Below are 26,456 nucleotides of genomic sequence, written 5' to 3' on the forward strand. Positions count from 1 at the left end.
GGTCCCCTGCCTCAGGCTCCCCGCCACCAACCCAGCTTGAGTATCTACCCTGTACTTACGGAGAAGGACCTTCCTGCCAAGTGGGAGGTCTTGATGACCTCTGTCACGCTGACACTCAGGCACATGTGGTCTGTCAGGGGAGCAGCAGCTGGGGACCAGTGGGTGGGCCCTGAAACTGGGAAGAATGACATGGGGGGGGAGTAGAGGAGCTTGAGATTCTAAGAAGGACATGACCCCATCTTGACCACCACCCCCTCTTGTTTTAACCCCTCACCACTCTCTGCTCAGCCCCCACTTCCTAACCCCACCGTGATCCTTCCTAGACAAGTTCAATTCCCCGCTGATCCAGCTCCCTCCCCTGGCCGATATCCCAGACTTCAGAGCAGCGGCCACATCCTTCTTCAATGGGAAAAAAATTCTTTTTTCTAGGGCCGCACCTGTGGCATATGGAGGTCCCCGGGCTAGGGGTCTAATCGGAGCTGTAGCCACCGGCCTACGTCAGAGCCACAGCAATGCCAGATCTGAACCGCACTAGTGACCTACACCACAGCTCACGGCAATGCTGTTTCCTTAACCCACTGAGCAAGCCCACAGATCAAATCCACATCCTTGTGGATACTAGTCAGATTCTTAACCTGTTGAGCCCCAATGGGAATGCCTTTGTTCATTCCTTGAAACAAAATTTGGGGTGTAGGAGTTCCTGTTGTGGCGCAGTGGTTAACGAATCCGACTAGGAACGATGAGGTAGCAGGTTCGGTCCCTGCCCTTGCTCAGTGGGTTAAGGATCTGGCGTTGCCGTGAACTGTGGTGTAGGTTGCAGACGCGGCTCAGATCCTGCATTGCTGTGGCTCTGGCATAGGCTGGCGGCTACAGCTCCGATTCGACCCCTAGCCTGGGAACCTCCATATGTGGCGGGAGTGGCCCAAAGAAATAGCAAAAAGACACACACACACACACACACACACACACACACACACACAAATTTGGGGTGTAAAGCAGCACTTCATTTTTGCAGCAAATGTCTGATTGAGCATCTACTATGTGCCAGGCCCTGGGTAGGAGAATTCCTTGTTTGCTCTCAAGGGACCTTCTACAAGCATCTGTGGACCCATCCCTTAAATCTGGTCTGTTGAGGTTTGGCAACAGGAAGGGCTGTGGTGCAGCTGTGAGCAGCACCAGCTCTTGTAGCAGATTTTCTGGGTTTGAATCCCGGCCCCCACCCTTCCACAAGGAGGTGACTTTGGACAAATCACTTTCTTTGCTGCCGTTTCCTCTCCGGGAAAAAAGCAATGGCTAATACTAACACTATGGATCTCACGAGGTTACCGTGCTTAAGAGAGTTCATGTACTTGTCATGGAACATTGCCTGGTTCTGACAAATGCGTGCAATGGTTAATCATCTTTGTTACCATCCTTTTCCTTACTCCAGAAGCTCAATGAACTGACAAAAAAAGGTCTTATTTATAATTTACTATATGCACATAAATCGGTACCCTATCTCTATTTTATTTTGATTAAATTTTTTTTTCAGCCACTCCTGTGGCACATGGAAGTTCCTGGGAATCCACTGTTCCAGGCCAGGGACTCCAACCGGCACCTCCACAGAGACAAGCCAGATCCTTAACCGGCTGCACCGCAGCGGGAACTCCCCCTATTTCAAATTGGATAGTGAGATTTCACCATTACTATTAGTTATGATAGGTATCCATCGCATTATCCAACATAATCTTTCATTAGATAATTGGTCAGAATTAGATCATTTGGACTAACGGTGCCCTTTATGAGCTGGAAAGTACCCGCTCCATGGAACCACCTTTGAAATAAAACCTAGTCAAACAAAGTACAACCAGCTCTGTGGCCAATGTACTTGCTCCAGGCCAACTACACCCCCTCGCGGGACCCCTCCACCTTCCAGCTAGCGGCTGTCAAGCTGCAGAGACATCAGCCTGGACGTGAGCAACCCGAGGGCCCGGCCAGGCCTCACTAGGGCAGCCTGGCACCCAGCCCCGGACCCAGCATGAGTAGGACTCAGCCACGGTGGTGGTGGTGGTGGTGGTGGGGAATCTTCTAGCCCCTTCTCGGCCCACCTCCTGTGGCCCCACCCTCCCTCCTTCTCCGCGCCCCGCCTCCCCTTCGCATCCCACCCTCTCTCTGCTCCGCTTTCCCCGCTCCTCACCTTCAGTGCCACTGTCTGGAAGGGCCTTCAAGACCAGGCCAGTGGCCCGCAGGGACACGGTGACCTCCCGGGCCCGGTGACTGAGCAGGGCCTGGGGAGGGGGACGCAGGGACAGACGGGGGTCCTCAGGACAATGCACCCCCCCCCCCCCACAGCAGCAGTCCCGCTTCCCGCCCCTGCCCCGAGTCTCCACTGCGTCCCTAGCACCCAGGAAGCAGCCACAGGATGAAGGCTCAGAGCCCGCAGCCCAGGGAGTCGGCTCGGGCTTAGACCCAGGACTACGCTCCGATGCGTCTACACAGCTCGAGAGCAAGCTGTTTCTGAGCAAGGGGACGTCAGATGGCCTCCTTGTCTATGCGGAAGGCCAATCGTAACCCGCACAGCCCTGCAAGACTCCCCGGAGGCTGGAACACTCTTGGGACGGCAGCAAGAAAAGGGGAGAAAGTCCCTCTGGCTCCGGCCGGGTCTGCTCTCCCCACCCCCCTCCACCCACCCGCCCGCGTCCCAGACGCCGGCCTCCCTCGGCGGTACCTCCAGACCACGCCCACTGACCTTCTGGTAGCTAATGAAGAGCTCCGCCCCTGGGCCCTCGGCCACGCCTCTCCTCCGGGGTGAACAACCCTCTGACCGACCGAAAGAGAGGAGGTGAAGGGGAGGTCCCCCCACGCCCCAGGCCAGGGGAAGGTGCAGGGGTTCACAGTGCATGTCCCGGGATGGAAAGGCAGCACCTCAAGGGAGCCAGGCTGCCCTTCAGTCCCGGGCAGCTTGACGGGAGCCCAGGACACCCAGAGATTCTGCAGAGGTGGATGGGGCGACCACTAGGCGTGAGGTGGGAGAACTTTCTGGAAGTGGGGCTTGGGCATGCTGAGTTAGGGTGAGCTTTGGGAAAGGGGAGCGGATGCTCACCTTTGGGAAACTTGGAGTCTTGCATCTTGACCTTGAGCTCGGTGAGGAAAATGTCCTCCACGGGGTCTTGGCTCAGGTCGCTGAAGAAGATCTGCGAGGAGGCGGGGGGTGGAGGGTGGAGATGGACGTCTCTGCCAGAGGCAGCTCCCCCGGGAACCCCGCCGCCCAGGAAGTGTCCTGACGCAGGGCTGGGTCCCGCACCCGTCCCGCCAAGGCTAGATTCTGAGCCGAATGCATTGATTGCCTGGAACTGACTTCCTCCGGATCCACAGCAATATAATATATTTATTAACAGGGGGAGAATCTTATTGAAACCCAAACTGCCTGTAAGCACCACGGACGGCCTGATGGGAAAGGCAGGAATGGGTACGAAATTCCTAAAGGGAGGGTAATAAAATCTCCTGCAGACACTGAGGACCAAAGGGTGAGCGTCGGAGACGAGAAATGACCATCCTTGACCCAGCGGAGCCCGGAGCTGCTCGAGGGGAGGGCGGGAGGGACCGCCGGGAACCTGGGGGCAGGAGGGGCTGCCCGGGAAGAGGGGCTGAGAGGAGGGGCGAGGCCGGGTGGGCGGGGTCAGGGGTGGGCGAGGGGGAGGCCGTGGGCTCCGCAGGGGCGTGGCCGGGGGGATCGCGCGGCCTCCGCGGTGGTTGATTTTAAACTTCACAGCCTCCAACACTGTTGGGCAGGACCCCGCTGTGACCACATGCCGCAGGGATCTAGTCCAAACACGGAAACAGTGCAGGTCTCACGCCCTAACCCCCATCCCCCAAATGTGAGCGACGCTGGCTTCTGTGTGTGTGCTTACATTTATATATTAGTGAATGTGATTTTTAAAAGTATTATAGTTGATTTACAATGTGCCAGTTTCTGCTGGACAAAGTGACTCTGCCATAAATATGTGTAGGGCCACACCTTCAGCACATGAAGTTCCCAGGCGAGGGGACCAATCTTGGAGCAGCTGCCAGGCTATACCACAGCCACAGCAGCCACCAGATCCTTAACCTACTGAGCGATACCAGGGAGTGAACCTGGATCCTCACCGACACTACATCAGGTTCTTAACCCACTGAGCCACAGTGGGAACTCCTGCATCCTCTTTTTTCAAATATCATCTTCCATCCTGGTCTATCCCAGGAGACTGGATATAGTTCCCTGTGCTGTACAACAGGACCTGTTTAACGTTTATTCCTTCTAAACATAACCGTTTGCATCTTCTAACCCCAAACTCCCCGTCCATCCCACTCCCTCCCCCTCCCTCGGCAACCACAAGTCTGCTCTCCATGTCTGAGTCTCTGTTCTGTAGACAGGTTCATCCGTGCCATATTTTAGGTTCCACCTACAAGTGATCTCATAAGGTATTTGTCTTTCTCTTTCTGACTTACTTCTCTTGGTATGAAAATCTCTACAGTTACGGCTTCTTAGCATCAAAGAATGACAGTGAGAACTATGGGGTGCCCTGCCATGAAAGGCCTGCCCCTTCCTGATAGCATCTGGTCAGAGCAAGGTCCTGCTTTCTGGAGCCACCCTCCAAATCTCCTATCAGGAGAGAAAGTTCCTTCTCTTTTTTTTTTTTGTCTTTTTGCCATTTCTAGGGCCACTCCTGCGGCACATGGAGGTTCCCAAGCTAGGGGTCAAATCGGAGCTGTAGCCGCTGGCCTACACCACAGCCACAGCAACACCGGATGCTTAACCCAAGGCCAGGGATCGAACCTGCAACCTCATGGTTCCTAGTCGGATTCGTTAACCACTGAGCCACGACGGGAACTCCTAGGAGAGAAAGTTCCTTCTAACAGCTCTTCCGGCCCACAAGCCCCAAAGCTCCCTGGGGTGTGCTCCCCTCCCCGTGGGAGTCAGTGAACCCAGCTCTGCGGTTACAGTGCCCCTCCTAGGGGGGTGGGCTTTGCCTGGAGGGCAGTAGCCGATGCCTAGTCTTTCAGCGATGTGCTGTGCGTTACCGAGATGTTCATGCCCCAGACCATCCTGAGAGATTTTGTTTTTGTTTTCCCCGCACTGGCTCGTCTGGTGGTGTTTTGGTTTGCATTTTGGGAATCCAGGGAAGGGCCTAAATCCCTCATTTAGGTCAAAACCAAGAAGGTGATAAGATGAGTTTCAGCACAGGAGGCAGCGTGAAGAACAGGGGTTCATAAGGCAGGAAGCTGGAGGCAGAGGCGGCCGGGGAAGCCACCCCCCAGGAGCTCACGGGGTGGGCGGGATGGGGTCCAGCAGGCTGCCGTGGTCCCCTCGGAGTCCCAGGTAGGAAGCTTACCTTGACCATGTAGATCTGGAAATAGATGGGTTGGGCGCCCATGCGCACATAGTAGGTGATGACATCCAGGATGAAGGGGTCTACGGTCTGGGATGTGTCCAGGGACAGAGGCTGTGAGGGAGAGAGACCGCCTTCAGCCAGCATCCTCCCTGCTGCTGTGCGAGCCACCACTTGCCTCACAGAGAAACGCCAAAGCCCCCGTGTGTCCTCGTGATGCACTAACCCAGCCGGTCCTTCAGAGGCCCAGGCCTTTCCTTCCACCCAGTTTCTACCCCTAATCCAAAGACACCCGTCCAAAGCCCCGTCTTGGGGACTCTGATGCATTTCAATCACACACAGGCGTACTGGGCACTTCTGTGTACCAGGTACTGTGCCGGGTGCTCCAGGCAGACGAGGTGCTTGAGAGGCTAAGTCATAATGAGTGAGTCTGCACTGGGTTTGAGTTTGGCTTAGCTACTCGCTAGCCAAGTAACCCTGGGCTGGGCGCTTGAACCAGATGATCTGGTGTCTCTTTGTGTTCTTGTGGCATCTGAATATAGGAGTAAACGAAAGTTTACATGTTATTGGGAAATGACTAGTGTCCTATTCTAAGGCCTTCCCCAACCCCGTGTGTTTTTTTAATTTGCATCTATTTTAAAATGTTTGTATTGAAGTACAGTTGATTTACAATGTTCTGTTTCAGATGTACAGTAAAGTGATTCAGATACATACACACATATGCGCGCGCGCACACACACACACATGCATACCTGATACCTAGGGCTGCGTCTAAGTGCTTAGAACAGTGCCTGGCACTGCTCAGGAAACATGAACTGTTGCATTTGGAGAGAAAGTGGCACAGGAAACCCAAAAAGAAGGCATATAATTGGCTACACACTTAAGAATGAATATTCTGGGAGTTCCCGTCGTGGCTCAGCAGTTAACAAATCTGACTAGTATCCATGAGGATGCAGGTTCCATCCCTTGCCTTGCTCAGTGGGTTCAGGATCCGGCGTTGCTGTGGCTGTGGTGTAGGCTGGAGGCTACAGCTCCGATTAGACCCCTAGCCCGGGAACCTCCATATGCTGCGGGTGCAGCCCTAAAAAGTAAAAAAAAAAAAAAAAAAAAAAAAAAAAGAGAGAGAATGAATATTTTACTTTACTTTCTTCACAGCAGTCCTGTCCAAATAGGTAGGTGCCCAGTTCATGCCCAGAGTGAATTCCAGCGACTAGCTGGTTAGGGCCCCTCTCCAGTATCCCTTCCTGTCTCATCCCTCGGGGGCCCCTGAGGCTGACTCTTGAGGTCAAGGGTCAGGAAAATGTCCCACCCCCGCCCTCCCACCGTGGCCCCCCTACCATCTCGGCCAGCTTGTGGATGGCAGGGCACAGGGTGTTGACGATGCTCTCGAACCACGGGTCTGCACGGCCCAGGAACGCCGCCAGCTCTCCCAGCTCTGAATGCCTGGATGCTGCGGGCTTCTGGGGACAAAGGGAAAGGGGACGGGGCAGACCCGTCAGGCCCTCTCTTTCTGTTCGGAGGGTCCCCAGGTACCTGTCCAAACCAAACTGACTAGCTTTGGGGGCAAACTAACCAGCACTCAACCTCTTGGGGCCCCGATTTCTGTCCACGTGAAGACTGGTTTTACACCTGAGATGAAGCCAAACCCCGGTCCCTGAGGACACTCGCCGGGGATCCTGGGAAATGCTCATCGGCCCGTAAAAGTGGACAGACAAGTAACTGCTTTGAATTTAATTCCATTAGAAAAGCAAACGAAACCAGCCACAGGCAGGCTGCACAGTGCGCGAACTTGTCTCTGATCACAGGCGGCCCGCAGGGCCCCCTTCGGTAGCTTCTAGAACAGCAGCCCTCCAGGTCTCTCCCAGCTCGCCTCCCAGGGAGGGTGGTCCTAGCACCGGGGCAGGGGATGCGAGGGGGCGCTGTGCCCCTGCCCACCCGGGAACCCAGACCGCCGCTCCCGACGCCCCGCCCCTACCTCGCCCCGCCCCCCCGGCCCCCGGCCCCCCGCCCCGCTCCGGTCCGGGCGTCCAGCCACCTCGGGCGCCAGCACCGGGATGTAGTAGAGCTGCAGGCTGAGCCTGGGGGTGAGGCAGAACTTCTGGGTCTCTCGTTTCCTGGCAAGGGGAGCAGAGCACAGACACAGGCGTGAGACAGGGGTTTTGGCTTCGGACAGACTTGGTTCCACGTCCTGGCTCTGCTATTCATTATCTCTTGGCTCTGGGCAATCGACCTACTCTCTCTGAGCCTCTGTCCTCTCATCTGCACAAAGCGGGGAGGTGCTCGGCCCTCCGTGAGGCTCCGCGGTGGCCGCGCTCGGGGGCGGGGGGGGGGGGAGGGCGGGAGCGAGGGGCGGGGAGTACTGTTCACCATCCCACCCTGGCCTCTCCTGACCCTCCCTGGCCACTCCTCCATCCTTCACGCCCAGGCCAGGCCCGCCTGGGCCCCCCACCACCTCCAGCCCCCAGATGCCCCCCTCCGGCTCCTACCTGAGGCTGTGATAGGCCCGGGCCAGGCGCCCCAGCATCCTGTCGTCCCCCAGCACCAGCACCCGGGCCGTGTGCAGCCGGGAGACCCCAGGGAGCAGCTCCCCATCTCCGCTGGGCTGGCCCGTCCTGCGGTGCAACCCTGACGGCCCATCCAAGCCGCTGGGCATCAGGATGTTCGGGGGCCACAGCCGCTTCTTGATGCCCCCTTTGCGCTGCAGCCCGGCTCGCTCCATCTCGGGGCTGCCAGGCAGCTCGTCGGCCCCCGAAGGAAGGTCCCGCTCGATGCCGCTGTCGGTGGACAGCACCGAGGCCCGGGCCATCTCCCAGTCTGGCCCGAGGCCCTGCAGATCCAAAGCCTCCAGGTCCGCACTGAGGCGCAGGTGGGAATGCGGGCGCAGGAAGAGCACCAGTTCCTTCCCTGGGATGCGGAGACCAAGAGACTGTCAAGGCCGGGAGGGGATGCTAGGCTGGCAGGGCCCCACCCTGGCAAGCCCGTGGTTCCGTGCCTCCCACATGGTGAGCTCAGCAGAAGCCCCACAAGGTGCTCCGCCAAGGAACAGAAGTTCTGTGGCCAATGGACTGAGGCCCTCACACACTCCTGCCATGAGCGAACATCTTTTTTTTTTTTTTTTTGCTATTTCTTTGGGCCGCTTCCGCGGCATATGGAGGTTCCCAGGCTAGGGGTCGAATCGGAGCTGTAGCCACCGGCCTACGCCAGAGCCACAGCAATGCAGGATCTGAGCCGCGTCTGCAACCTACACCACAGCTCACGGCAACGCCGGATCGTTAACCCACTGAGCAAGGGCAGGGACCGAACCCGCAACCTCATGGTTCCTAGTCGAATTCGTTAACCACTGCGCCACGACGGGAACTCCTGAGTGAACATCTTAAAGGCTCTGAGAAGTCCTGCAGCAAAGAAATCAACTTCACGCGGTACCTCCTGAATCTAGAGCCCTCTTCTCCCTATTCGCTCATTAGCATCCTCCATCCTTCCATTCCTCGAAGCTTCCCCAAGTCACAGATAACAGACCACCAGCTCCTGGAAAGACCTCCAGGCTTTTTGAATCCACCTTCATTCACGAGGAAACGGTGGCCTGAGAGAAGTGAGTCCATCCAGGGCGACTAAATACATGAATGAGGGTCTCTGGTCCAGCGCAGCCCTTCCCCCCACAGCCTGCACCTTTGTCTTCCCCCCTCCCTTGGGAAGAGCCAGGCATGGTTGTCCTCCCAGTGTGGTCTCTTTAGAAGCTCCGGGAACATAGCCTTTTTGTGCCAGACTCCTTCCCAGGGACATACATTGTCTGTTGGCACCATCATGGCACATGGCACTTTCTAGACACATGTGGCCAGTGGCTAATGCACAGCGCTGTTCTGACAGAGAGAAAATATACCCTCTTTTCAGATGCTGCAAACAACTCACACAAGGAGCACACACACAGAGACACACAGACACATGCACAGACACACAGACACATACAGAGACATACAACACACACACACTCAGACATAGACACCAGACACACACACAAAGACACACAGACACATGCAGAGACAAAGACACATACAGAGACACAACACACACGCACAGACATAGCCACAGACACACACAGACACAGAGACACACAGACACATGCACAGAGACACAGACACACATACAGAGACACACAAAGATACACAGACACACACAGACAAGACATAGATACATATACAGACACAGACACACACAGGGACATAAACACACAGAGACACAGACACACATACAGAGACACAGAAAGATACACCTAGGCACACACAGAGACATACACAGACACACACAAATAGATATACACAGAGATACACAGACACCCAGAGACATACATAGACTCAGACACACACACACAGACACACAAAGATACACCTAGGCACACACAGACAGACAGGCACACACACAGACACACACAATAGATACACAAAGGGAGTTCCCAGGTGGTCTAGTGGTTAGGACTTGGTGCTTTCACCCCTGCAGCCTGGGTTCAATTCCTGGTCTAGGAACTGAGATCCCACCTCAAGCTGCTACATGCTGTGGCCAAAAAAAAAAAAAGATACACACAAATGTACACAGATAGACACACACACACAGACATACAGAGATACACATTCACACAACAGATACACACAGAGGCAAACACAGACACATACAGAAAATAAAAAAAAAAGAGAGAGAGATAAAAACACACAGACACATACAGACACCTGCACACACACTGAGAGACACACGTTGACACACATGCACACACATAAAGACTCACAGACACGCAGAGACACACACGGCCCCCCTTGGGGCCGCTCCCCACGGGCAGGGCACTCACAGAGCTGCTCCTCATGGGTCCACAGGTGGAAGGTGATGGAGGGGCTGGGCAGAGGGATGCTGGGCGGCCGGTCCTCAACGGAGCCACCTGAAGGAGGGAGCAGGCTGTGGAGACCACGGAGAGGACTGTGGGGTTCTTCTCTGCTCTGTGGGGGCCCGGACGGGGGTGGCAGAGACCCTCTCCCTCCCATATCTAGCCTCGTCGGACCCGACACCATGGTCCCCTGGCTGCGCAGGAACGCCTAGCAGCTCCCATTTCCTGCAAACTTCCTAGCTCGCCTCTGGGACCCTTCACAAACCAGCTCGCAGTCTTTCCCAACCTTTTCTCCCGCTGTGGGTCCCTCCCGCAGCCCCGCTGCAGTCACGCTGCCCTTCCCACTGTCGGGAGACCAGGGGGAAAGGCCCCTCTCTGTATGTCCCAATGCCTCCTCCAGGAGTCTGCAAACAGTAGGTGCTCAATTCATGTCTGCTCCTGTGGGTGATGCTGGAGAGAGTCAGGGCCAAGTACTAAGGGCAGCAGGAAGCTGCAGTCCAGGGCCAGCCCACCGCCCTCCTCCTTCTAGAAGCCTTCCAGACACCCCAGCCCCGGAAGCCATTCCTCCCCCAGACCTCCCTGGCTCCACACTGGGCACACGTAACGTACAGCCTTGGCATTTAACTTTTACAGAGCACGGCTCCCTCCTGCATGAGGCTGCGAGCTTCCTTAGCAGGGAGCGAGCCAAGGTCACGGAACACCTGCTACTCTTCACCTCGCCCACGGTGCCATCATCTCACTGGATCCTACTAGCAACCCTGGGCCACAGGTAATATCATCCTGTTCACTACTGAAGAGGTGTCGGGGCACAGAGAGGTTAAGTAACTGGCCTGAGGTCACACGGCGAGTGGCGGAGCCAGAATTGAGGCCAGGCAGTTTGGCTTTGGATGCACTTTACAGGATCCATGGACCTGCAGATCCTTTGGTTATGCTGGTACCGTGGTTAAGAACTAGACAGCCCGGGTTTGAAGCTCGGCTCTGCCCCTTGCTATCTGGGTGATCCTTGGCAAGATTTACAGCCTCTTTCTTTCTTTCTTTTTTTTTTACAGCCTCTAACTCAGTTTTCTCATCTGTAAGATGGGGATAGTGCGTTCTATCTCATAAGTAGTTTACTGTGAGGATTAATTGACTTAATACATGTAATATATTTAAATACATGTAAAGTGCTGAGAACAGCGACTTGGGTATAGTGGGTGCCCTGTAGGTGTCAGCTGTTATCATGACCAAATTACCTTTTTATTAACCCAGGACCTTCAAGTTCCTGGGCATCCTCTGGCCCCAGGCTCCTAGGAGCAGCCAAGTGTCCCACCCCGTCAGCCACGCGCGCAGTCCCGAGCCGGTAGGGTGCTGCCCTCTGGCGCCCCCTGCAGGGTCCCCGGACCGCAGCCCACCGCGCCTGCCGCTTACCGTCGCCGCGCCCCCTGGCGGCCGCCGCCGGCCCCAGCAGCGAGCAGTAAATCTCCTCCAGCCTCTCCAGGTGGCCCTCCCGGCTAGGGCTCGGCTCGCTAGCCATCTGCTCCACAGCTGTCACCACGGCGTGGAAATAGCGCTCCAGGGTGCGGCGGGGGCTGGCCTGCCGGGGGCGGGGGGGAGCATCAGAGCCTGAGTGCTGACCCAGCACCCACCCACCCCTGCTCCCATGCTAAGACCGCAGCTGCACAGACAGTGCATGGACACATTCCCTCTTCCAGGGACACCAGCCGCAGCTTCCCCGCGAAGCTTCTGCGTCCCACAACCAGCGCCCCGCTCCTGCCCTGACACAGCTGTTGCCCCATGCTGCCCGCAGCTTGGGGTCCCCTTGGCCCATCACACCCTGGTGTGGGGGACAGCTGGTGACTGGCAATGTCGGGAACCCAGGGGGGCTGGGATGAACGCTGGAGTCCACCCTCCTTGGAATGTCACAAGTAGCTGGATCACCGTCCTGCCATCTCTAGGATGTAAATACCAGGACAGCAGCAGTTTTGTCTGTTTTGCTTACAGCTGCATCCCAACATCTGGAGCATCTTCTGGCACATAGAAGGTGCTCAATAAACATTTGCTGAATATTCCTACCTTGCATTCCCGTACTACCTTGCATTCCACCTAGAGTTACTTTTTTTTTTTTTTTAGAGGGGAGGCAGTGCGGAAGGCATGTGGAAGTTCCCAGGCCAGGGAGGGAACCTCCACCCAGCAGTGACAACACTGCATCCTTAACCCACTGAGCCACCAGAGAACTCCACTCGTAGACTCATTATTTTTCTTTAGGTCGACGTACTTTGTTTGGTTCAAAGTTATTTCAAATTGAAATTTTATATGGCTGCTCTAAATAAAACACGTTGTTTTTCATACAGAGAAAATAACTAAGATGAAAATAACTAATGATCACAAGCTCTACTGTTAAATTCGAGCCAGATGCTATGGCCTGCCAAGGCTTTAGAGCTGGATGCTTTCTCTTTTTTAAAAAGGGAGATTAGGAGTTCCCGCTCTGGCATCATGGGTTAAGAATCCAACTGCAGCAGCTCGGGTCACTGAGGAGATGTGGGTTTGACCCACAGCTCAGAGTAGTGGGTAAAAGGAGCTGGCATTACTGCAACTGTGGCGTAGGTAGCTTGCAGCTGAGGCTCAGTTTCAATCCCTGGCCTGGGAAATTCCACATGCCTTGGATGCAGCCATAAAAAAGTACATATGAGAGTTCCCGTGGTGGCTAAGTGATCATGAACCCGATGGGTATTCATGAGGACTCGGGTTCTATCCCTGGCCTCCGTCAGTGGGTTAAGGATCCAGCGTGGCCATGAGCTGTGGTGTAGGTCACAGATGCGACTTGGATCCCATGTTGACCCCTAGCCTGGGAACCTCCATATGCCACGGGTGTGCCCCCCGCCAACAAGGAGAGACTAGCAAGTGTTGAAGAGGTTAAGGTAACGCATCACGCTGAGCCTTTCTCCTTAACAGAAAGGGGTTATGAGAGTTGCCCACGCTGCCATCTCGAGCTCTCCAGCACCGTGGGCTCCCATCGCCAGTGGTGACGAAGCTCTGCCACCCTGAGTACTGCCCAATCACTGATCCCTGGCTATGTCCCCTCGCCCCCGCCAGCAACTAATCCCTGCTCATGACCGAGGATGCGGGGCCCAAACGAGTGACACGGCAGACACAGCAGGGCTGGCTCAGATCTCGCGTCTGCACTAGGGGTCTGCTGAGCAGGCTCCTAACTCCCTGGGCTAAGGGACAGAGGGTCACTCTGACCAGCCAGGGCTCCAATAAAGATCTGCTGAATGATCAACAGAATGACACAAGCAATGAGAGGGACAAGGAATCAGAGCTGGAAGGGCTTCAGGGGCCACTTCGTGCTGTTTCTTCACTTTATAAATTGACTGTAAATACATGAAATGTTTATCAACTCCTCACTTGGTGTCAACTGGGAGGATGGGATGGACACACACCCGTTACTAACGCCGACCTGCGGGGCAGCACGGGGAGGTCTACTCAGCGGTCTCTAATAACCCACGTGGGAAAAAGAATGGACCTGCGGATGTGTGTAACTGAGTCCCTCCGCCGTACGCCAGAAACTAATACAACATTTTCAATCAACTATACGCCAAGACATTTTTTTTGGCTTTTTAGGGCTGCACCCGAGGCATATGGACATTCCCAGGCTAGGGGTCTAATTGGGGCTGCAGCTGCCGGCCTACACCACAGCCACAGCAACATGGGATCTGAGCCACGTTTGCAATCTACACCTCAGTTCACAGCCACGCCAGATTTTTAACCCACTGAGCGAGGCCAGGGATTGCACCCGCATCCTCATGGATACTAGCTGGGCTTGTTACCTCCAAGCCATAACGGGAGCTCCCAATAAATTTTTTTTAAAAAAGCACCTGCTAGGTGCCAGGCACTAGTCTAAGCGCTGGAATATAGCAGTAAACCAGACCGACAAAAATTCCTGTCTTCATGGAGCTAATATTGTAGTACATCTGTGTGTGTGTGTGTGTGTGTGTGTGTGTGTGTGTGCCGTGGGGGTCGGTGGGGGAGGAATAATAAACAAGACAAGGGAAATTTCTAGTATGATAAATAACAGTAAAGTGATGACAAGAAAATCCAAGCAGGGAGGGAGGATGTGGAAGTCGGGGGAGGAGCTGAAGTTGGAGCCTGTGATCAGAGGAGCCGCCCCGAGAGGTGATTCTGCATACAGCCCGAAAGGGAAGGAAGGAGCGAGCCATGTGGGTACCGCCATGGGGACAGCCCTTCCTGGACCCATCTCCAGCATCCAGAACCCTGCCCCAAGCGTCAGAGACACTCCCAGTCTTGAGACCTTGTCCGCTGGTTCTGGACAGGTGAGGAGTCCAATCTATTGCTCCCACCTCCATCCTGGGCCTCGGACCAGGCCTGCAGCAGCTGGGATGTGGGCTGGTGGTCGGATAGAGCCTACCTGCCAGACCGTAGCTGGTTGAGTCACCGCTCCCAGGCCCTGCCTGTCTTTGGGCCAGCAGGTCTGACTGGCACTGGCCCCTCTCGAGCTGTCTTAAGAGGCAGAACTTCCAGTGTGGAGGCTGGGGTCACAGCGGGTGGGGAGCCCCAGCACCCCGGATGGGAGAGGGTGCCTGGGGATCACTGAGGACCTCTTGGTTTTTTGGGTTTTTTTTGGTCTTTTTGTCTTTTTGCCATTTCTTGGGCCACTCCCGTGGCATATGGAGATTCCCAGACTAGGGGTCAAATCGGAGCAGTAGCCACCGGCCTACGCCAGAGCCACAGCAACGTGGGATCTGAGCCGTGTCTGCAACCTACACCACAGCTCATGGCAACGCCAGATCCTTAACCCACTGAGCAAGGCCAGGAATCGAACCCGCAACCTCATGGTTCCTAGTCGGATTCGTTACCCACTGAGCCACGACGGGAACTCCCATTGAGGACCCCTGAACGCCAAGCTTCCAAGGGTCTCTAACTTCAGATCAACCATGCATCCTCTCTGGATTCTTCTTGGCCCCTCCCCTCCACTCTCTATTCCCAAAAATGGAAACTCAGAGCCACAGACTCTGGATAAAGTGAGGTGGCGGGGGGAAGCATAATATTTTGACTATGCTTTAAAAAATACAGGGAGTTCCTGTTGTGGCGCAGCAGAAATGAATCTGACTAGTACCTATGAGGATGCGGGTTCCATCCCTGGCCTTGCTCAGTGGGTCAGCGTTGCCGTGAGCTGTGGTGTAAGTTGCAGACTCGGCTCTGATCCCCGGTTGCTGTGGCTCTGGTGTAGGCTGGCACCTACAGTTCCGATTCAACCCCTGGCCGGGGAACCTCCATATGCCGCAGGTGCTGCCCTAAAAAGCAAAAAAAAAAAAAAAAAAAAAAAAGACAGCTCTCACTTTCAGCATTTCTTTCTTCTATAGCAAAATAGCGCATGCGCCAGACCCATTATTCCAGCCTGTTCTTGACTCAACACCTCTCAACACTACCCTGTTCCCGATGCTCTCAAACCCAGCTGAGAGGAGCTGGGAGGCTGAGTCTGCCTCCAACCCACCTTCCCGCAGGGCAGGGGCCTTTCCTCCCACTGTGCTGCACCCTCCCCCACCTAAGAAACCCAGCGCCTGGGGCCACCCTGGCTAGAGCATCCCCAACCTGCTGCGGTCTTGACCTTGGACAGGGGCTGAGGCTGCGCCGGAGAGAAAAGCTAGGAAGTAAGTGGGCAGGTGTTGGAAACAAACTAAATGCCCATGACAGGAACAGGGAACCAGCCACAGAACACCACAGCAGCTCACAAGAGAAAATCCTCTGCACAAACTTTCCGGAGCTCCCTGGCTCCTTGGGTTAAGAACCTGACTGCACAGAGTTCCCGTCGTGGCGCAGTGGTTAACGAATCCGACTAGGAACCATGAGGTTGCGGGTTCGGTCCCTGCCCTTGCTCAGTGGGTTAACGATCCGGCGTTGCCGTGAGCTGTGGTGTAGGTTGCAGACGCGGCTCGGATCCCGCGTTGCTGTGGCTCTGGCGTAGGCCGGTGGCTACAGCTCCGATTCAACCCCTAGCCTGGGAACCTCCATATGCCGAGGGAGCGACCCAAGAAATAGCAACAGCAACAACAATAACAACAACAACAACAAAAGACAAAAGACAAAAAAAAAAAAAAAAAAAGAACCTGACTGCAGTAGCTCAGGTGGCTGCAGAGGCACAGGTTCCATCCCATGCCCCGCACAGCAGGTTAAAAGAACCACCCCTTGCAGTGTAGGTGGCAGCTGCAGCTGGGATTCAATCCTTGGTGCAGAAACTTCCACATGCCAAGGGTGTGTCCATAAGAAAAAAAAAAAAAAAAGCAGCAGCAGCACATACTTTATGAAGAAAATATTTCCATATGGCATATTTCCAATGACAAAGGAAAAATAAATATTCTATGCATACGCACATATAGAGGCAGCAAATAAACTACACAGAATCTGGCATCTCAACTGTTGAAAAGGAGTAGGGGGTGGGGCTGGAAGGTGATTGACAGGAGGCTTGAAGTCAGGTAGCTCTGGGGTCAAATCTGGGCACAGCCATCTCTTATCAGAGTCGCCACAAGTAAATTATCAGCATCTCTGTGCCTTTGTTTTGATACTTACATCTATTACACAATGTTGTGGTGAGAATTTTGTTTTGCTTTTTTTTTTCCTTTTTTAGGGCTGCACCCGTGGCACATGGAAGTGCCAGCCTACACCACAGCCACAACCACAACAGATCTGAGCCGCGCCTGCGACCGACGCCACAGCTCACGGCAACCGGAATTCTTGATCCATTGAGTGAGGCCAGGGATCGAATCCGCAACCTTGTGGTTCCTAGTCAGATTCATTTGTGCGGCACCATGAGGAGGGATTATTATTATTATTTTTCATTATTATTATTATTATTTTTTGCCATTTCTAGGGCCGCTCCCTCGGCATATGGAGGTTCCCAGGCTAGAGGTGGAATCAGAGCTGTAGCCGCCAGCCTACACCACAGCTACCGCAACGTGGGATCCGAGCCGCGTCTGCAACCTACACCACAGCTCACGGCAATGCTGGATCCTTAACCCACTGAGAGAGGCCAGGGACCGAACCCGAAACCTCACGGTTCCTAGTCGGATTCGCTAACCACTGAGCCACGAAGAGAACTCCGAGAATTTTTTGAAGGTGATACATGTAACGTGTTTAACACGGTGCCTGGAACACAACATTCAATAAACAGTGGCTCTTAGGATTATCACTGCCATTATTTCCAGGAAACATACCAACGTGTTCATTGCTAGTGTGCCTGCACAGAGCCGTGAGAGTGATTTTTCTTTCCTTTCTCGGATCATCTGCATTTTATCAGATTTTCCTTAGCAAATGCGTATTTATTTTTGGTTTCGAGAGAAAACAGGGCAACGGGAGAAAGGAGACATGGAGCAGATCGAGCGTGGGCGGGCAGCCCGCCGCCCTTACCTGCAGCCTCTTTTGCAGTGCGCCTGCCTGGCAGGCTTCCCCCAGCGCCGCCTGCAGCGCGTGGGAGACCACGTGGCGCATGCAGGCCTCGGGCGTCTGCTGCTCTTGGGCCGCCTGCAGCTCCAGCAGCAGGGCACTGCACACAGAAGGAGACACCAGCTCAGGATCCACGAAGAGGAAGACTCTGAGGGCAGAAGTGGGGGGACCGAGGGCTGACTGAGGATGACCATGCAGAGAAGGGCCGCCGAGGGGTGCCCTCGGAGCTCTGCAGCACCCCCCACCCCAGTTATTTCGTTCCCCCCAAAACAGGCGCTTCAGCTCCATACGTCTAAGGGAGTGGAGCAACTCTAGGGAGTGGTGGGGCTTGCGGCAAAAAGAGCAGGCATGGCCCTTCTAGAGGGGCAGCTGGTCCCTCTGTGTCCAGCAAGTCTCATGTTTAGGTAAGTTCCAACTGAAATGCTGCTCCCTCCCTGGTCCATTGACCCTACAGCCCTCTAGGAGGGACCCTGACTCCTTCTTGCTGAAACTTGAGCCCTGAACCCTGAGTCCCAACTTCTCCCCTTGCCCTCATCACACCAGAAAACCAACCTCACCACCCCCCACGCCCTGTGTTCCCTGTACTCAACTGTGTCATCCCAAGCTCTCCAGTGCTAAGCCCTCTGAATCCCTTCCCGTCCCTGCGCCCTCCAGGAACAGAGAGCTTGCTGCCGCTTTCAGTAGCGGGGCAGCAGAGGTACCAGCAGGAGAGAGAGCGCTGCGTCCCTGACTCTGTCGGCTCCTCCCCCAGCATGAGCCGTGCATGTGTCCTAAATCTTATCCAAAGGTAAGGCACACACAGATGACAGACCCCAGGTCTCATGGTGTGACTGTGGCCTGAATCATAGCTATTCTGGAGCCGCCTCTGGCTTCCTGACTGTTGGCAGCTGCCTCATGGGCAAGGGCAGGATGGAGGTGGACCCTCAGAACCACAGACTGGTCCAGGTTCTGCGCGCGAGTGGGAGAGCCCTGCATCCAGCCCAGGAAGACCTAACTGCTTTCAGGGATCCCCAGGGAAAGACACACCCCATCCACCCTGACGACGGCCCCCCTGCTGCTGGATAAATGCCAGGCTTCTCTCCATCGGTTCCTTCGCTTGTCCTGGTACCACCCTTGCTGAGGCCACTCACCTCTCCTGGTAGGGGTACAGCTCGCTCGTCAGGTTCTGCTCCGCAATGACCAGCCTCTGGTACAGCGTCCCTGCAGGGCAGACCCCTTCAGCCAGCCGGCCCCCGTGTCTCTCACCCCCATTCCCACTTGCTCAGGAGGTGCCAGGACTTTCGAGCTGCGTGGAATCCGGAGAGGAAGGCGAGAGCTCGGGAGAGCTGGAGGTGGCCTTACCGGGGACGGCCGTCTCTGTTTTCAGCCGGACGGCGCAGTCCAGGGCGACCGTGCAGTAGGGGGCGGGGAGGGTCAGCAGCCGCGTGCAGAAGGCGTAGGTGCTCCGGTGGAGCTCCTCCGGGATGCCTGTGGCCTGGGCGAGAGGGAGGAGTCGGGGTGCTCAGAGCCCTAGTCGCGAGGGGCCCTGGGTGGGTGGGGTGTGATGGGTGGCAGAGAAGCTAGACGTGGGGCCTTCCCTCCCGGATCTGCACCTGCGGCCTCTTCTCCCAGCATCTCCAAGACCCACCTCTTGGACACCCCCTCACAGTGATCAGGCTGGAAATCCATCCGCATGCGGTGCCACCAGCACATCCGTTCCCCTCCCATCCCTCCCATCGTCTGAGACGCATGTTTGTCCCCGTTATGTCCCCAGTTTCATGTCTTCCTCTATTAGGGAGGGGGCGGGGCTACGCAGAGAAGCCAGTTAGGGGGCAGGGCAGTCCTCGAGTGCTAGGCTCGCCAGGCAGCAGCCGGGTGTGTCCTGAATGTGCAGCCCCGTCACTCGCGGGTCACCTGGCCCGCCGTGCCCTTCAGCCCGGCTCACCTTAGTGAGCACGTACATGAGCGTGTGCAGCAGGGGAAGGATGACATGCCGCGTGTCCTCCCTTTCTGCCTGGAAAACAGGAGATCACAGGACATTTACGGGGCTGGGGGTTGGGGGGGGGTTGCCACACTCTAGAAGGAGATGGGGCAGAAGGCAGCGTCCCACCAGGCCCAGGGAAGAGTGGAAAAGGGCCGCAGCCTGCCCTGGTAGGAGACAGTGGAGTAGGGCAGGTGCATAGGTGTGTGGGGGGGGGGGGGTGCGGGAGCGGGGGGGGGGGTGCAGGAAACTGTGGGGAAGGAGCAGCAGACTCAGGGTAGGAGGTGGCAGCAAGGGGACAAGCAAGTCCCAGACGTGGCATCTCCCTCGAGTGCAGCATTTCCCAAACAGGTGCACGTAAGGGCACTGGGTGGGGTGGAGGATAATTAAGGAGAGTTTTGAAAAATTTAAATAATAACGCATTTATGTTTATAGGTGCTTTCCATTTCTGTCGAATGAGAAGGGTTTCCACTTATGGTCATGTTATAGAGGCTTTTTTTTTTTTTTCCTTTTTTGGCCACCCCCGCCACATACAGAAGTTCCCCAGGCCAGGGGTCAAATCCGAGCCGGAGCTGCAACCTATGCCACAGCTGCAGCAACACGGCACTGGGCTGGGGACCCAACCAGTGCCTCCACAGAGACAAGTCGGATCATCAACCCATAGCGGGAGCTGCTAGAGATTGTTTTTGAAAGATACTAATTCAGGTCCAACAGTGGGAGTCCCTGTAAAGATGATACTGTTTAGAGAAAAGTCCAGGGGACAGAGAAATACGGGACAACTCCAATGAGCAAGTGGAAGGACACGGGATGATGGGCCTGGGTCCCCAGCTGGCCTGGCCTCTCTCCCCCCCCCCCCCCCACCGTCTGCCTCCCCCACACCAGGGAACCCACCTTCTCCAGTTCTCTGAGCAGAATGCGGACCAGCGCCGGACTCTTACTGGGATCTCGCTCCACCTTCTTGTGCAGGGACCACCTGCACATGCCTGGGCCAGGAGAAAGGGGAACCCAGCACAGCCGGGCAGGTGGGGGGCTCTGAGAGGAGACCCCTCTGAACAGGACCCTGAGCTCTGGGGTGCCAGGTCTGATCCCCCCCACCCGCCCCCGAGCTGGGCACATGTGGGTGGGCTCCTCATAGGTGGTGCAGCTCTGATCGGCAGCCCTTGTGGCCAGTGAATTCCCAGGGCAGAAAAAGCGGTGACACGGTAGTGGGGACAGGTGTGTGCATGGGGCTTATGGAGCAGCAGTGTTTACTGGAGAAGGTGGTTAAGAAAGAGGGTGGCAGATCCCCCATGGGCTCTGCCAAAGTCACTGGGAAGGTGAGCCGGGGGCAGAGAAGGCGTCCAGGTCCTTCAGGCTCCAAGGATTTCCAACAGAATCAGGGCTTGGCTGGAAGCCTCTCCTTCTGGGGCACTTTCCAGAGAACAACCGGGCAGAGCAGGCTGGGGTGGGGCTGGGCAAGCAGAGAGAACCGCTGGGTGGTGCCTGCCAGCTCTTACCTTGGTTGCTCTGCTGGGCGGGGGCCTGGGCACTGAGCTCCCTGAGCACAGCCTGTACGCTCCGCTGCAGATCCAGCTCCACGTCTGAGCAGCAGGGTGGGGAAAGCTGTGAGCCTGGGAGCTCTGAGCTCAGCAGGCCATGGCCCTACTCGTGTCCCCACCTCCACTCTCCCTGAGAATGTCTTTAGCCCCTTCTACCAGCCTAAAAGGTGCCCGAAGCAATGCTGGCCAGGGGTGGAATATGACTTTCCTTTTCTTTTTTTTTTTCTTTCCCTCTCTTTCTTTTGGTTGTGCCCATGGCATGTGGAAGTTCCCAGGCCACAGATCGAATCTGCACCACAGCAGTGACCCGAGCCACAGCAGTCGACAATGTTGCATCCTTAACCCATTGAGCCACCAGGGAACTCCCTCGAATACAGCCTTTCAATCAGCATTTCTGGGTTCTTTGTAAAACCCACACCTCCCAGCATGTAGTCTGTACACTGTCAGTGGTACATAAGACGATTTTAGATGGTATACACATGATCCTAAATTTTAACCAATTACGTACTTATTTTAATGTATGTTAGGAAAAATACATAACTAGTTTCTTAACCTAAGCATGGAGCTAAAATTTAAAGTCAGTTTAGGAGCTCCCACTGTGGCACAAGTGAATTGGGAGCACTGGGATGTGGGTTTGATCCCCGGCCTGGCACAGTGGGTTAAGGATCCAGCTTTGCCTCAGCTGTGGCTTAAGTTCACAGCTATGGCTTGGATCTGATCCCTGGCCCGGGAGCTCCATATGCCTCGGGGCAGCCAAAAAAAAAAAAACTAAAAAAAAAAAGTTTATTTAAAGAAACATATCAGCTAAATACCAGGAGGTGACAAAGACTCTCTCCCCGACCAAATTTCACCTAGGATCCTCAAAGCCCTCCTCTCCACAAGGCCCTCGGCATAGCCCCTGTCCTGTCTTTCGCCTCTCAGCCCAGTTTTAGCAAGAATCCTGCTGTCAACTGACTGATAATCTCTCACCCTGGTATCAATCAGGTTCGCTATTCCACACCTCCAGCAAGAATCGTGTTGGGTCAGTTCAGCACGAATCCCCCATCCCTGAGGTCCCCTCTTAGTAAATTTCCACCCGCTGACCCCTCCCTCCATTTGTTGGCGGGAAGTCCCCAGCTGTCTGCCTTCTTTGAGTCCCATCTCTCTCCTCTATTGCAATAGTCTTGAATAAAGTCTTCCTTAGGGTTTTTAAACAAGTGTCAGAATAATTTTTTCTTTAACAGCAACGCATTGACACGGCCAAACAGCAGAACTGGTTCTCGCATCAGTCATCAGCGTTTGGGAAGCACGGTAGCTGACTACTGGTCTCTCGCTACAAGGAGTTTAGGGGACCAAGGAGCTTTGTGCTGCTGGGCTGTGGCATCTATCACCTTGTGCCGAGGCTGTTCTAGACCATACGGGCAGCAGCAGAGATTCTAAAGCAGCCTCGTCCTCAGGAACCTTCCCAGATGGCTGACTCTGGCTCAGGAATCCCCCAACCCATTACCCATCAGTCTGGCACATTTCTACCCAGCCCTTCTTCCTTTTTTCCTCCGTCTTGGGGAGCCCGATTGGCATCGCAGGCTGGCAGTTCACTGTCCCAGCCAGCCCTCATCAGCTCCCTCTCCATTTTCCGTCTCACAGGTGTTTCCCCGCAGGAAGCCTTGCATACCTAATCTTGCACATCTGCTTCTTAGAGGATCTGGACCAGCACAGCAAGTACAGGAGACAGTCTTCGGACTCTAAATTCCCCTTGATGAGTATTTCCAACCTAGAGCTTGTCTTTCTAGGCCAGCGTGCAATCTCTGGTTGTCAGACAGGACAAATCACACGCCCCAGAGGTTCCCCTTTTGCCTTCGCTGTCAGGAAACCTACAGCCAAACTGAGGTCCAGCCTCAAAAATCTGCTCAAGCGACAGACCTCTCTCCTTCGCTCCTTTTGGGGTGCTCCTGCTACTTGGTGGCCTCGGATCCCTTTGGAAGTAGGTAGCACAGGGATGACAATTCTAGCAACCCACCGGCTTTTTAGATTTTGTCCAGACTTGCTAAGGCCAAGGCATCTCGATCCCTGGTGCTACGGGACTGGCCCTCGTTTTCCTCCTGATTCTTATTGTTCCCCTGCCCAGACCAGGTCCACGTCTGATCCTGAGTCTCCTCCAGGCTGAGAGCAGGCAGGAAGTGGGCAGTTGGTAGAGCCCATGTGTGCTACCCAGGCACTCTGCTGGGCGGTGCACCTTCTCCCCAACCTGGCTAGGAAATTATTTAGCCTGGCAAGAAGGCTTGTCACAAGCCTTCCATCTACCCAGCTCCACCTTGCATGAAAATAAATGAGTTAACGCAGGGTAAACTATTGCAAAATGAAGCAGGGAGTTTCCGTTCCAGCGCAGTGGGAACGAATTCAACTAGCATGCATGAGCATGTGGGTTCAATCCCTGGCCTCATTCAGTGGGTTAAGGATCGGGCACTGCCGTGAGCTGTGGTGTAGGTCGCAGACGTGGCTCACATCTGGCGTTGCCATGGCTGTGGTGTAGGCTGGCAGCTGTAGCTCCAATTCAACCCCTAGCGTGGAACGCCATACGCTGTGGGTGCAGCCCTAAAAAGCAAAATTAAGATAAAATAAAATACAAATTAGGTTCTGTCTTCTTTCTTCTTTGCTCCTTTCTTTCTTCTCCCCACCTCCCACCATGAACTACAAAAAAGACCTAACACTGCAATAATTATGATTTCTTCCCTGGCCCCCTTAATAGAAGGGTGGCCAAACCTTTGTCTTCGGAGCCCCAGGTTCTTCTGCTTTGCAGAGGGAGTTCAGTTTTTATGTTTCAGAGAAAAATAGAGAAGTTAACAAAACTCTGCCTGTAGTCCCGGGAGACAACCCCAAATAAAGTTTGTTTTCGAAAATCTGGACAGCCGGAACAAACTCTCAGGCTTTGGTCCACATCTGGCTTGCAGATGCGTCTTGTTTGGGCTTGCAGAGTGTCTTGGGAAAAAAAAAAAAAAAAAAAAGGAACTGACTGCCAACATGTACAAATCAAGAGATTTTGCATAAAAGTTCAGATTACTGGCTTCTCTTGAAAGTCTGTCAACACGGGATGTGTGTTCTTCTCACATGTGACAATGGCGGGGCAGGGAAGCAGCTGCCCCCTTGAGACGGCGCAGCTCCTCCAGTGCTTCGGGGGCCCCTCCCCTTAGGTCCCTGATTTGCATCCTCCCCCCGCCTCTTGACTCGGAAGCCCCGTCTGACCGAGACAATCAGTCTGGCTTGTCTCCAAGGCAAGGGGATGAAGGCTGCTGGTTTCAGTTAAAGATCAGAGTGGCCATTCAAGGGTGAAAGGATGGATTTCCCCCGGACCGTGAGGGCACAGGGTGATGGGACAGCGGTGGCCAAGATCTCAGAGGAGGGGCAGCTCATCTCAGGTGAGGGCACTGTGTGCTCCCGGACCACCTTTCCCGGAGCCCCAGAATGTCCTCCAAGGAGCCCCCTGTCTCTCTATGGACCATGCAAGCCTGGCCAGGCTGTGCTGGGGGCTGCAGCCGCCGTGGACCAAAGACCACAGACGTTCCCATCGTCCCGGCTTTGTGACCCACAGGCTTCTCCCAGGATCCCAAGGAGTGGGGAGGCATCCCAAGTAAATGACACTGGAATTCGTACTGATCTTGGAAAACAAGAACTTGAGGCTGGATTTGATTTAAGTGGAAAAAGACTATTTCTTGTGCCTCGAGTCTCTCAGGCTCACTTATACGTGATGGGCATATCTAACATCACTAGAAAAATATTTTGTTATTTTTATTTACTTTTGGCCACACTCACAGCAGGCCAAGGTTCCCGGACCAGGGGTCAAACACGAGCCACAGGAGTAACCAGAAGCACAGCAGTGACAACACCAGATCCTTTACCTGCTGAGCCACCAGGGAACTCCCTAACATCCTTCTTGATCCATAAAAGCCACCAAATAAATGATATTATTATCCTCCCCTCCACCCAGGAATGCAGGATATAACTATCAGGATTACTATTAACACCTAACTTTTGTTTTGTTTTGTTTTGCTTTTTAGGGCGCATTCACGGCATATGGAGGTTCCCAGGCTAGGGATCAAATCGGAGCTACAGCTGCTGGCCTATGTCACAGCCACAGCAACGCGTGATCCAAGCCGTGTCTGTGACCTACACCTCAGCTCACGGCAATGTCCGATCCTTAACCCACTGAACGAGGCCAGGGATCGATGCCGCAACCTCATGGTTCCTACTCGGATTCGTTTCTGCTGCACCACAAGGGAAACTCCAACACCTAACATTTCAATTGCACTTGAAAGGTATACATAGAGAGCCTTACATAAGCGTGGCAAGGCAAAGGTACGTGTCCATCCAACCGATTTCATCACTGTTGCAGGGAGACAGGAAAACTACATTTCCCAGATGCCCTTGCAGCCCGGTAGGCGCCATGTGACTGAGTTCTGGCCAATGGCACGTGGCGGAAGCGGTAGGTGCCACTTTCAGGTGTGGCCACAAAATCCTCTACCTCATCCTCCATGAGCCTGGAAGACAGGTGTGGAAGATGGTGGTGCCCCGAGAAGAAAGAAGTCACAATCCCTAAAAGACTGTAGCCCAGACGGAACAGTGACGTGCGTGAGAAAGAAGCATTTGCTGTGTGGATGACCTGGCACTGGGGGCATTTGTTACAGCAGCTACTGTTCTCTGCCCAGGGGACACACACAGTGTTCTCTGGTATGTTATCTCACTGGATTCTGAGCGGAGCCCAGTGAGTTTGGCAGAACAAACACTGTTCTTTCTGTTTTGGGGACTCCAGATGGAAAGCCCTTCCCTTTGCTGCATATCGCCTCCCCAACAACAGAAGGTCAGACCCAGAGGGACCTGGAAGGCTGGCTCTTCCCATTTCACAGATGGGGAAATGAGGCTCAGAGGGGAGAGGTGACTTATACCAGGTCACAGAGCTGCGGAAGCAGAACTTTCTGTGTATCAAATGCTCTTCCTCTAAAGCTGTACTTTTTTTTTTTCCAGTCATGCCCGCAGCATATGGAAGTTCCTGAGCCGGGGATCAAACCCACGTGACAGTTGTAACTTGCGCCACAGCTGCAGAACTCGGGATCTTTAACCCACTGCTCTGCACGGGAACTTCCTAAAGCTGTACTCTTACACGTGACCATTCACCTCCTCACTGGGAAAAGAGAAGACCAATTCATTGTGCCTACCAAAGACATTGAACTTGTGGGATGTTTCCTTCCAACTAAGATGCTATGGAGAATGGTCCTTTTCCACTCTCTGGATATCAGCCAGAATCAGCAGCCCCTCCCTAGCATGGAAGTGGAAAC

General features: G+C 54.7%; 1 protein-coding gene across 4 annotated transcripts in view; it reads right to left on the reverse strand.

Moving 5' to 3' along the window:
* The window catches only part of PIK3R6 (phosphoinositide-3-kinase regulatory subunit 6), a 58,686-nt gene that overhangs the window by 6,478 nt on the left and 25,752 nt on the right, over positions 1-26,456 (reverse strand). For 3 of the 4 annotated variants that reach the window (XM_047757405.1, XM_047757404.1, XM_047757406.1), the window contains 16 exons: positions 21,109-21,192; positions 20,504-20,595; positions 19,577-19,645; positions 18,994-19,126; positions 18,783-18,852; positions 17,617-17,800; positions 11,623-11,788; positions 10,183-10,269; positions 7,835-8,252; positions 7,384-7,462; positions 6,686-6,808; positions 5,352-5,462; positions 3,083-3,173; positions 2,729-2,799; positions 2,177-2,267; positions 60-175 (listed from right to left, as the gene is read on the reverse strand). In XM_047757405.1, coding sequence (XP_047613361.1) covers positions 60-175; positions 2,177-2,267; positions 2,729-2,799; positions 3,083-3,173; positions 5,352-5,462; positions 6,686-6,808; positions 7,384-7,462; positions 7,835-8,252; positions 10,183-10,269; positions 11,623-11,788; positions 17,617-17,800; positions 18,783-18,852; positions 18,994-19,126; positions 19,577-19,645; positions 20,504-20,595; positions 21,109-21,192 — 1,985 coding nt within the window. Of the gene's footprint in view, positions 1-59; positions 176-2,176; positions 2,268-2,728; positions 2,800-3,082; positions 3,174-5,351; positions 5,463-6,685; positions 6,809-7,383; positions 7,463-7,834; positions 8,253-10,182; positions 10,270-11,622; positions 11,789-17,616; positions 17,801-18,782; positions 18,853-18,993; positions 19,127-19,576; positions 19,646-20,503; positions 20,596-21,108; positions 21,193-26,456 lie in introns of those variants that run through there. The other variant, XM_047757407.1, reaches the window with a different exon arrangement.

This window comes from Phacochoerus africanus, chromosome 14 (genome assembly GCF_016906955.1).
Source record: "Phacochoerus africanus isolate WHEZ1 chromosome 14, ROS_Pafr_v1, whole genome shotgun sequence".
Taxonomy (NCBI): Eukaryota; Metazoa; Chordata; class Mammalia; order Artiodactyla; family Suidae; genus Phacochoerus; species Phacochoerus africanus.